The sequence below is a fragment of the Dipodomys ordii genome, unplaced genomic scaffold (genome assembly GCF_000151885.1).
Source record: "Dipodomys ordii isolate 6190 unplaced genomic scaffold, Dord_2.0 Scaffold76, whole genome shotgun sequence".
NCBI classification, from domain to species: domain Eukaryota; kingdom Metazoa; phylum Chordata; class Mammalia; order Rodentia; family Heteromyidae; genus Dipodomys; species Dipodomys ordii.
The window spans coordinates 10,662,270-10,675,047 of record NW_012267292.1 but is presented as its reverse complement, the minus strand read 5'-3'; the positions used below and the strand labels follow the sequence as shown (position 1 = coordinate 10,675,047).

At 38.5% G+C, this 12,778-nt stretch overlaps 1 protein-coding gene across 1 annotated transcript in view; it reads left to right on the top strand.

Annotated features, from left to right (window-relative positions):
• Window positions 1–6,144, top strand: part of Klhl7 (kelch-like family member 7) — a 37,571-nt gene extending 31,427 nt beyond the window's left edge. Inside the window, exons 9-10 of the mRNA XM_013024482.1 lie at window positions 3,309–3,406; window positions 4,470–6,144. Of these exons, the coding sequence (XP_012879936.1) occupies window positions 3,309–3,406; window positions 4,470–4,753 (382 nt within the window). The 3' untranslated portion in view covers window positions 4,754–6,144. The remainder of the gene's footprint in view (window positions 1–3,308; window positions 3,407–4,469) is intronic.
• Window positions 6,145–12,778: the final 6,634 nt, after the last annotated feature.

Sequence of the window (12,778 nt, the reverse complement as noted above, 5' to 3'; positions counted from 1 at the left end):
ACATTGTCCAAAAAGAAATGTATTCTTTACCTGACTTAATGTAACTGTAACCCCTCTGTACATCACTTTTATAACAATAATTAAAAATTAAATTACATAAAAATAAAATCTACCTGAATATTCAGGTTCAGGAATATGTAAAAACTTTCAACCAGTGGCTGAAACCTATAATCCTAGTTACTCAGGAAACTGAAGTCTGAAGATTGAGGTTTAAAGCCAGCCCAGCAGGAAAGTCTGTAAGACTCCAATTAACCAACAAAAAGCTCTAAGTGAAGCTGTGGCTCAAGTGGTAGAGCACTAGCCTTGAGCAAAAGAAAATTTTTTAATATATTTTTGATTTTTGGGTTTTTTGGGGGGGGATCTGGTCATGGGGCCTGAACTCTGGGCCTGGGTCCTGTCCCTCAGTTCTTCAGCTCAAGGCTAGTGCTCTACCACTTGAGTCACAGTGCCACTTCCGGCTTTTTTCTTTTTGCTTATGTGGTGCTGAGGAATCAAACCCAGGGCCTCCTGCATGCAAGGCAAGTGCTCTACCACTGAGCCACCTTCCCAGCCCCTTAAAATATATTTCTAAAACCCTCAGGGACAGCACCCAGGCCCTGAGTTTAAGCCCCAGGACTAGCACAAAAAAAAAAAATCTTTCAACTTACTATTTCTTTTGTTTCTATTGATCTTGTGTTAAACTTGAATTCTATATAGTCTTTTATCCTTAAATTTTCTTAAGAAGCTAAGTGGATATAATAATTCTAAATTCTAATTCTAAAATAAACATTAAATATTATGATTTCATTACTAAAATGATGTCTCACTTGAGATGTCACATGGTGGTTGAGCACTTGTGTAGCATACTCAAGGCCCTGGGTTCAATCCCCAGCAATTCAAAGAAAAGCAAAATGTGATTTTAAACACTTGTTATTTTTGAAAAAAAAAATTTCCAAACTTAGACTCTTTAAGTTTTTTGGCATGATTTGTTTAGTTGGAAACTAAGAAATTAAGCCTCTGAAATTACATGACAGTTTTTTTTCTTTTTTCTTTTGTTTTTTTTTTTTTTTGTGAGAATACCGTACAGAGGAGTTACAATTACATGGGCAAGATAACTAGTACATTTCTTATTTGGGTTTGGGGGATTTGTTTTGTTTTGTTTGCCAGTCCTGAGATTTGAACTAAGGACCTGGGCTCTCTCCCTGAGCCTGTGTGTGCTCAAGGCTAGTGCTCTACCACTTGAGCCACAGTGCCACTTCTGGCTTTTTCTGAGTAGTTTATTAGTGAAAGAGTCTCCCGGACTTTCCTTCCCCCGGCTATTTCAAACTGTGATCCTCAGATCTCAGCCTCCTGAGTAGCTAGGATTACAGATATGAACCACCAGCGCCTGGTCTCCACATGACAGTTTGAGCAATGTTAATTTTACGAAAAGTTTCTAAACACTAAACTTTAGGTTGATAAGCAGGAGCGAAGTACATACTCTACATATACATATAGAAGAAAGAAAACATGCTCTTGCTTTAAGTCATTGACATATTTAGAGAAGAAGGTAGTATGTAAATTTAATTTTTCCAAGCCAAATTGTATTTTCTTTCTTTTTGTTTTTGTTGTTGGTCATGGGGCTTGAACTCTGGACCTGGGCATTATCCCTCAGCTCATCAGCTCAAGGCTAGCACTCTACCACTTGAGCCACAATGCCACTTCCGGCTTTTTTCTGTGTATGTGGTGCTGAGGAATCGAACCCAGGGCCTCATGCATGCAAGGCAAGCACTCTACCACTGAGTCACTTTCCCAGCCCCCAAATAGTATTTTCTACCAGTGACATCTTGCCATGTGGAGAGACAGTGGAGATTTAGTACTTACTGGTTTTCCCAGGAAGTACTTCCCCATTTGTTTGTTGTTTTTCCATGCCAGGAATCTTACACTCTGGGCATCAAGCTCTCCTTGCCTTTTTCACTCACAGCTGGCTCTCTACCATTTGAGCCACAGTACCACTTAGAGCTTTTTACTGATTAATTGAAGATAAGAGTCTGTTGGACTTTGCCTGCCCAGGCTGGCTTCAAACTGGGATCCTCAGCTCTCAGCCCCCTGAGTAGCTAGGATTACAGGCGTGAGCTGCTTGCATCCAGCTGCTTCCATTGTGTTGTTCTTTGTTGTCTTTTAGTATGTGTTAACATACTATGAGTACCTGGGTTGCAGTACTTTCACAGTCACAGGAGTCAATCATGAGAGTGTATACAGAAGTAGTGATTAATTAAAAAAAAAATGACCAACACAGTTGTGTTTTTAAATGAAATATTACCTGTGAAACGAGTATCCTTGGACACTTAGATCCACCTTTATACTCTCAATTTCATTATTTGTGATAGTAGCTGGAACATATCAATAGCAAGTTATTAAACTCAACAAAATGATAAAACTTTTAAAAAACTATTTCATAGTAGATCTAAACATGGATTTATCAAGGCCTAGTGTGATGGCATATGCCTATAATCTTTGCATTTGGAAGGCTGAGGCAGGAAGATCCCAAATTCTCCCAATCTGGACTACATAATAAGACTCTATTGAAAAAAATACATTGATAACAAAAAGTGTGAATAATAACAAATGGTACTAATATGATAATTGTTTGAGGCTAATTTTAGGTTGTTGTTTGTTTACTAATACATATTAAATAAAAACTACATGTGACAGAATTATCTTCCCCTACTTTTGTTGCCACTATAAAATATAAGAAATGGATTTATTCAAAATACATATTAGACGGGTACCAGGGACTCTTGTGGTAATCCTAGCTAGTCAAAAGAATAAGGTCCAGAAAAAAAGATTGGAGCCAGCCCAGGCAGAAAAGTCCACAAACTTCACCTACCAAAAAATAACTAGTAAAAAGCAGGGTTAGAGGTGTGGCTTAAGTGATGAGGAGTGCAAGCCAGTCAAGCAAGCAAGCAAGCTGAGTCACTGCAAGACCTGAGTTCATGTCCTTTATATGGTCTTTGTTTTTGAGACAGAGTTTCACTATGTAGCCCAGACTGGTCTCAAATTCACAATCCTTCTACTTCTACCTCCCAAATGCTGAGATTATACTTGTGTACCACTAAGGCCATTCTGTTTCCCATCTCCTGCCAGAGTTAAAAGAAGTAAGGTCCCAAATGTACCTCATCTATTAAAAAAAATTACCCATAATCACTTCAGCTTTTTCTGGACTTCTAAACATTTTATATGCACGTGACATGGTAGAAATAAGTGCTTAGTTGGAATAACATTTTCTTATTAGAGTCCTTTTACTTCCTGTAAATAAGCAAAGTAAAAACTTTCTTTTCTTTTTACAGATGGACTGAACTATGTCCAATGATTGAGCCCAGGAAGAATCATGGGCTGGTATTTGTAAAAGACAAGATATTTGCTGTGGGTGGCCAGAATGGCTTAGGTACATGATATTAACTCAATGTCCTGATAAGTTTACTGATAGTTTATTATTTTGATTTTTTTTCATTATTTAGAGAATACTTTATTAGTTTCTGTAATCAAACCCACGTAAATGAGACCTTACTTATTTTTATTTTTTTAAGTATTTCTTGAAGTACATTTAAATATAATCCTGTACCATGTACATGATTGTATCTGTTTCAAGGGTCTGTGCACCAACATACTACAAAGTGAAGATATTAAACATTCATGTCTATGAATTGTCAGGAGTGGCTACCAGGCATTGTAACAATCTCATCATCCATGTGTCCCTCAAGGAACAGTATCATACCAGCTTAGAACTATTAAGCTGAACAAATGATTGAATCTTAAATTGTTTTAGCTTTTCAACATGTTACAAAAAAACTTTTAAAATAGAAGTTTTAGTTAGGTCTTGTATTCAAGTTCTAATTAGCCAAGTTTTCTGAACATTTAAACATTGCATGAAAATAGTGTTATTTTTTAAAAATTGAAGTTAAATCTTACATTTTTCCTAGAAAATTGCATCCTAGACGTCTTAAATAGTTGTTATAAATAATGGGAAATCTGAAATGCATGTTTAAAGGAAATTCACAAGTTTTATCAGAAAATGTAGCATCATTTTAGTACAACAAAATACAAATAGCTTAAGTTTAAAAAAAACTTTTATCTTTCATTCTCATCTATTTGTTTTCTATGAGTTGCAAAATACAGAAAGAAAATAATATTTAGATAATTATAATCATAGTTACTCAGAGAAGAAATCCCACTAGCTTAAGTTTTTCATTTTTCCAGCATCGGTAGAATATTTTTAATGTTACAGAAAAATCAGTATTTATAATTTTAATAATTATAGATTAAATATCTATTGTGTTAATGTAAGAATAAAAATTCAGCTGGTGGGCATTTGGGTATTCGTTGTAAGATTCTATAACCATTCTGTGTGTTTAAAATTTTTATTTTGAAAATTAGATGCTGGAAAAATATACAAATGACTGCGACCTTGAGATTATTCATATAATTTTTGATGTTTTCTTATTTTGCAGGTGGTTTGGACAATGTGGAATATTATGATATTAAATTAGATGAGTGGAAGATGGTATCACCAATGCCATGGAAAGGTGTAACAGTGAAGTGTGCAGCAGTTGGCTCTATCATTTATGTCTTGGCTGGTTTTCAAGGTGTAGGCAGATTAGGACACATCCTGGAATATAATACTGAGACAGATAAATGGATAGCCAATTCCAAAGTCCGTGCTTTTCCAGTCACAAGTTGTTTAATTTGTGTGGTTGATACATGTGGAGCAAATGAAGAGACCCTTGAAACATGAAAAAACAAGGGGACTTGAAAACTCAGCAGAGACTCAAAAATATAACCACCACAGCTTTGTTCCAAGAGTTTTGGTTACAAAGTTCTGGATTGGTATTTTGGTAAAGGGAGTTTCAAGTGAGTGAAGGAAGATCCTATAAAATATTTCTTTTATATGGATTTCCTACTTAATTCAAAAATTATATTTAACTGGCTACCTACCCAAGAACATATTAGCCAGAAAACTTGGAAAATGATAAGCATTTTTCAGTGAGTTTCTTAAACAAATTTCTGATTTGGCAGAGTGGGGGATGCTCATCAGTGAAACAGCCTCATCTTAGCTCTAGATTCTATATTCCTATGTCATATACGTGCTCTGTAGTTAAGTCTGTCTGTTTTATTCAGTCAATCAAGAACTAAGAAGTAAGCCAGATGTGGTGGTGCTTGTAATCCAAGAAGCTCTTGGGAAGCTGAGGCAGGAAGATCCTGAGTTTGAGGTCAGCCTGGGCTACATAGCAAGACCCTGTCCCAAAAACCAACAAAGGAACTAAGAAATAGTATATGAGTTGTATTCAAGATGGGAGCAGTTGACAGTCACCTCATTTTGCTCATCTTCATTTGTTTCATTTAGTGCCAAATGTATGCCTTTTTTAATTATAACCATACCCATGCTCCATAAAGTGTATTTAATCCAATCTATATTTTCAACATAAATGTTAAGCTTAGCTCCCAACATTAATATATATGGTTTTATTTAGTTTAAAAAGTGTTCTGGCCAGGCAATAGTGGCTCATGCCTGTAATCCTAACTATTCAGGAGGCTGACATCTGAAGATCACAATTGGAAGTAATCCTGGGCAGGAGAAATCCATAAGATCTTATCTCTAATTAACCACCCCAAAAAAACCATAAGTGGAGTTGTGGTTCAAGGTGGTAGCCTTGAGCAAAAGTTCAGGGACAACACCCAGATCCCAAGTTCAAATGCCGCACCCAACTACCCCTCAAAAAAAACATGTTCTATGCCTTTAGTCCTCAAATAAAAGCCACTCATAATAAGAATGATTAGCCAGTAAAAGATAAAACTATTTATAGGAAGCTTCTTGGAAAAGCACTGCTCATTTGAAAAGCACTGGTAGTTCCACCACAGTCAGTGTTGACTTTAAAGTTTTGTTTTTAGCAGTAATAAGGTATTTTGACTCATGGCTTCGCACTTGCTAGACAGGCACTTGTTGCTTGAGCCACACTTCTAGACCTTTTGCTCTGGTTATTTTTAAGGTAGGGTCATATTTTTTGCTCACTCCAGCCGGGACTGAAATCTCCTACCGATGCTTCTCAGCACAGCTATGATTACAGGCCTACACAACCATGCCTGATTTTTTTTCTGTTGAAATTGGGTCTCCAAAAGTTTTGGGAGGTAGGGGCCTGGGCTGGCATGGAACCTTGATCTTCCTGATTTCAGCCTCTCACATAGCTGAGATGACAGGCATCCATTCCCTCGCCCCCAAATTGGCCTAGAATTTTAATCCACTTCCTAGGTAGCTATGAGCCACTGGGACCTAGCAACTTTGAACTTTGTATGAGTTAAATATTTATATGTTTTCTTGTCCCTTGGAAGATCACACAGGAAATATTTATTGCAGTTGTCTCCAAAGGTTTTGTAATCTTTTGAGTTAAATTATGTCATCTTTCATCTGTTATGTGATCAACAAATTGGTTACCAGCTCAATTACTTTCCTAGTGGTGTTTGCCCTTTTCACTACATATAGAATGAGTCATATCAAATTGTCATCAATGTTTTTAATCTGATATTAAATATTTTTAACTTAAAACAGATTGGTCAGTTTTATTTATTCAAAAGGAAGTTTTAAAGCAATTTTATTGACATGTAATTCATATAACCATGCAAATCACCTATTTATACTGTTGGGTAGTTTTTAGTATATACACAGAGTTGTTCAGTCATCACCATAATTTTCTAATGCTGTCATCACCTCAAAGGAAAGCCTGGACTCAGCACTCAGCAATTCCCTTGTGTTAATTTCCTAGATCTGCTGTAACAAGGTACCTGAAATTTGGTGGTTTAACAAGAGATTTTTCCCTGCAGTTCAGGAGGCCAGTTGTCCTAAATCAGAGCGTCAGCAGGATTAGTTCCTTCTGGTGGCCCCAAGTCAGAAATTTCCCAGACTTCTCCCCTAGCTTCTGGTAGTTTCCAGCTGTATCGCATGGTCTCTGACTCTGTATTTTTATAAAGACAACATCCAATTAGATTTCACACACACACTACTACCACCACCAATCTCTATTATAGTCACTACTTACAACAACCCTATTTCCAAATGATGTCACATACTGTTTTAGGTAGGGATGAATTTGAGAGGAAAGAATACTATTCAATCCTCCAACCTTGGGCAACCACTAATCTTTCTGCCTCCAGATTGACTGTGATGAACATTTTTATGTAGGAGTTTGAATTTTTTAGTTTTTGATTTTTAAATGAACTAATTTTCTTGAGGACAGAATATCCATTTGTCATAATATTAGCTTAGTAGGGTAATCTCCCTATATTCAGTCTGGTCAAAGTATTTTAAATATATGAGGTGTTCTTTTTCAGGCTCTGTCAACTATACCATATTACTTAAACTATATGAACAGGAATTATGTAAGTCATAATAAAATTGTTGTCCCGTTAGTAATCATTATCATAATTTCCAATAAGCATCCTTTTCCCTCATTACTGTTTTACACAATTGTCAATGCCATGATAATAGACAAAAGCACACTATACTGAAAGTGTATTTTCTGTTATTTATTTTCTCAGAAAGATCCTGTCCTGTAATCTGTTCTACTTCGTTTTTGTGGCTACTGAATGTGTGTCCTTTGCCACAATGCTTTGATGACAGTAATTCAGTCCATACTTTTGAAAATCATAATATGAACATGAATGTTTAGCATCTTGAGAAAAGTTTTTGAATGAACAACAGTAATTAAACTGTGACTTTCTGGCCTAGCTTTCAAGCTTTGACAGTCTCATGAAAAAATTTTGAGTTGTTTAACTATATTGGTATATCAAAATTTGCCATTCAGTAAACAATTATTCTACCATGCCTCTGTCCATTTTACCTTATATACTGTTAGCAGGCAAAAATAAATTTATTGCATCTGCCAAAATGAAGGAGATATTTAAAGAACATTTTGGTTTTTAAGATTGACACTATTATTTACAGATATTTGCAAAGAGAGGGAAAAAATAATCTTTTCAATAATTAATGTTGGGAAAACTGGGCGTCCATATGCAAAAAGCTAAAAGTGGATCCCTAATTTGTCACCATGCCCAAATATCACCTCAAAGTGGATCAACATCAGACCTGAAACCTTGAACTCACTGCAAGAAGGATTAGGAGAAACTTTAGAATGCGTAGGCATAGGCAGAAACCTTTTTGAAAGGACACAGCAGGTAGGAGAGAGATGAGAAATAGGATTAAATAGATATTAAAGCTTTCTGCACAGCAAAGGAGTTACCAAACTAGAAAGACAGTCACAGATTGGGAAAAGATCTATACCAGCAATACATCAAACAAAAACCTAATATTCAAAATATGCAAGAAGCTCAAGAAACTCCTCCCAAAGCTAATAAACTAATCACTAAATGGGAAAAAGTGCTAAGGAGAGACTTTTCAGAAGAGGCAAGCATGGCAACGAAACACATTAGGAAATGTTCAATATCCCTTAGCTATAAAGGAAATGCAAATCAAAACAACTCTGAGGTTCCATCTCACCCCAGTTAGAGTAGCCAATATTGTGAACTCAACAAATATTGGTGGGGATATGGAAAAAAAAACACCCCTATTGTACAGTGGGAATTTAAACTAGTGCAACCACTCTGGACAGCAATCTGGAGTTTCCTCAAAACAATATAGATCTTCCCTTTGACCCAGCCACACCACTCCTAGGCATCCCAAAATATTACAACCCAGGATACCATAAAAGTACTTACACATTCATGATCATTGCTGCACTATTCACAATAGCCAAGTTATGGAAACTGCCCAGATGCCCTACAGTAGATAATTGGATCCCTAAAATGTGGTACCTATATACAGTGGAATTTTACACAGCCATTAAAATGTTATTTGCAGGGAAATGGATGGACCTAGAAAATAATTATGTAAAGTGAGATATGCCAAGCTCAGAGAGACAAACAGCTCATGTTTTCTCTCATACAGAAGATAGATCTAAAATACACTGTGACATGATATACAGGATTGTAGGCATTCACACACACCAAAGTAGGATACACTTACGAACTCAAAGGCACAAGCCTGCAAGCATCTGATCATGTAATATTTATCAAAATGAACTCCAGGAAATGGAAATGAGGTTTTTCCTTTGTGGCTGGTTTTGTTTCTAATTAGTTTATCTGTCTTTGGGAGGGAAAGGTGGGTCACAGAAATGGAGGGACAAAGGGTGAACACATGCAGCAGTGGTACTCACTAGACACATGTTGAAAATAAGCTATACAACTTGTGGGTGGGGTAAGAGGGGAAAACAGCAAGGCAAGGGGTGACATCCAAAAAGAAATGTATTCTACATGACTTATGTAACTGTAATCCCTCTGTACATAATCATCATAACAATTTAAAAAGACTGATACTGTTAACAAGAGTTTAAGAAAAGTCCTCAGGAAGCCTCATGAAGTTGGTACTGTTTGGATGTTGTCCAGGTTGTGTTATTCAACACGTGAATTTTTCTTTACCTTCTTTCATCTTACAGTTGCCTCAAGAGATTTTAAAGAGTTCTACTTTCATCTTCCTAATATTCCCTCTTTCCAACATGACTTATTTGGGGGCAGGGGGGAGGTATCAAGTATCTGAGCCAGGTACCAGTGGCTCACGCTGTAATCCTAGCTACTCAGGAGGCTGAGATCTGAAGATGGTGGTTCAAAAGCCAATATAGGCAGGAAAGTTCATGAGATTCTTATTTCCAATAAACTATTAAGAGAAAAGCCAGAAGTGGCACTGTGGCTCACATGGTAGAGTGCTAGCCTTCAGCTGGCTCAGAGACAGCACCCAGGCCCAGAGTTCAAGCCACAGGGCTGGCAAAAAAAAAAAAAAAATTGACCAGGTATTGGTGGCTCAACACCTGTAATCCTGGTTACTCAGCTGTCTGAGACCTGAGCACCAAGGTTCAAAGCCAGCCTAGGTAGTAGTCTGTGAGTCTTTAACCTCCCAAAAGCCCAAAGTGTAGCTAGCTATACCTCAAGTGATGGAGCACTGGCCTTGAACAGAAAAGCCCAGTGACAGTACTCAGGCCCAGAGAGGGAGACAATCCATCGATGCACAGTGAAAGGTGGACACAAGTTTACTTACACTCTTGACACCAGAAAGGGGTCCTGAGACCACCTTGCCCTAAGCTAGATCCCCAGAACCAAGAGCAGCCTCGACCACCAAACCTCCAAGCCTCCTGACCCCCTGACCTTTGTTAGTTGGTCTGCAAACCTCCAAGCCTCAGACCTCCAGAAGGGAAGGCTTTTCCCTTTCTTCCCTTCCTCCTCTCAGGCCTCTCCACTCTGCACAGGCTGGCCTGCCTGTGGGCTCCGGGAGGCGCCTCTCCACAGGCCTCTCTAGCCGGAGGTCCCGGAGGCCTGCCCCGCTCTGCTCTGCCAGGCTTTCCCCTACTCGCTGCTCTACTCTACTCCCCTCAAGACTCCGGTTTTTCCCTTAGTCTCCTTTTCATTCATGCTCCTCCCCCAAGCTTCCCTCTGTCCAATCCCAATAGGCAGCTCGCCATGTGGGGCTAGACGCCCCACCCCCTCTAGTAGCACGCCCCGCCCCCTTTTGCCGGCCGGGGGAGGGGGCCCATCCCTTTCATTTTGGCATGCCCCACCCCTTTCGGCGGCCAGCGGCACGCGGGCCGCGGTGATGTCAGCCGCTCAAAGCCTTGCCCTAACCGGTGGTCCAAGTCTGTGGAGTGGTGCGGCTCGCCTCTTGATGCCCCGCCCCCTCCAACAGGCCGAACCACGGGGCCACGCTGGTTATTGGGCTCCAATGATTACCGGGGCCCCACTGTAATAACAGTGTAATAACAGTTCAAACCCCAGCACCAGCACACACATACAAAAGTAATCTGTGCTGATAAATCTTCTGAAGTGGTGTCTTACTAACTAGAAAGCTCTGTTTTCTAAAGTTATGTATATTCTCTCATAACCAAGTATAAAGGTTCAAGATCTAGTGTATTCAAGTCTTAGCAAGGATTACCCCAAATTTGACTTCTAACTCTATAAAAATTTCCTATTTTCAACTCCCAAGATAACTTTTCATTTTTATTATTCTTTTATAGAAAGCATTCTCATTTAATAATCTAAGGATAATTTAATATTAACCTTTCTACTTTGCTACATATTCCATGGTTTAAAAAAAAAAACAGAGATGGGGCTGGGAAGGTGGCTCAGTGGTAGAGCGCTTGCCTTGCAAGCCTGAGGCCTTGGGTTCGATTCCTCAGCACCACATAAGCAAAAAGAAAAAAGCCGGAAGTGGCACTGTGGCTCAAGTGGTAGGGCACTAGCCTTGAGCTGAAGAGCTGAGGGACAGCGCTCAGGCCCAGAGTTCAGGCCCTAAAACCAGACCCAAAAAAAACAGTTTGCACTGACGTCAAATATGTGTTCCCTGGTTGCGCACTTATATCTGAAACTAAACATTAAACAGACAATAATCAGTGAATATCTCAGGGTGGAGTTTGATGGTGAAATGTGTGCTCAGTCTGCCTGCACTAGATCCTGGGTACAGTACCCAAATAACCAATCCCCTCCTAAAAATACTCACTGGGACCATATGAGGGAAGACTAGTTCTGTTGGAAATCCATGAGAACCATAGGCATTTTTCTGGAATATTACATTCTGCAGAAAACAATCAATTTCTTTCCCCTTGTGGGTAGTTGGGATGAAGGGGCTTCCCAATTCCATTCAGCCTCTCATGTTTTTCTTTAAAAAAAGAAAACATACATCCTCCAAGTAGGGATAATTGCCTTACTAGATGGGTCTTTGGAGCCAAATTTTACAGATTTTTTGACAACAGATTTTCTGACAACTCACCCATCTCTGGGACCTGCTAGCTCTTAACTCTTAAGACACTGAAGACTTAGCATCTGCCTTGTAGGAACTTAATTTGATCTTTTTCTATCTTCTAAGTAATTCACTATCAGCTTTTCTGTGAGCATTCAGTCTTTATAAATTGTGGTTTGAGTTTGTGGATATCCTAGTACAATCAAAAATTGTTTTAAAATTTTTTCCTTCTTGTGTGAGGATTTTCAAGAAGAAAGGAAGGCATGCACAGTTTCATTCTACCATCTTAAAACAAGAAGGTTCCTTCCTACAACACTCTTCTGGTTTCTACCATACCTCTCACAAAACTGATCACTACCAAGTTCAGCCTTAGCCTTTGACTCTCATCCTCTCACATCCTCTGCCAAGACAGTCTCAACTCTGTGTCTATCCCTCCACATACAACAAACATCATGCTCACCTTAAAGTTCATCCACTAGTATTTGAGGTATCTGATCCCAGCAAAGTCCTTACATAGCATGCATTTGCAGGAATGTGAGTGGCTACAGAGAACTTAATTATACAGGGGGAAAAAAACTATTAAAAATAGAAAGCAAGCTTCACACTATCAAAGAAGAGAAATTATACAAATCCTGTGATCTTAGGTTGAAATTTCAGATTATATCTTTGAGATATAGATGAAGACATATATAGGAAAGTGAATGTATGCATTACACGTATATATCTGGTAGCAATGGTCCATGCAAGGGCCTGGGAGCAACGCTATCTCAATAGTTATAAGGGCACCTAAAGCTCAAATCTTGCATCTTTTTAAAATTTTATCGTTAAGTAGTTGTATAAAGGGAGTTACCATTTAACACATCAGTTCATAAATACGCGCATCTTTGTCGATGTCACTTTCTGATCCTATTTTAAATCTCAACATTTACGTGAACCCTGAAGAATTCTCAGTATCTAGGGTATAGGGGCTGCTGTAAGCGCTTTTTGGTT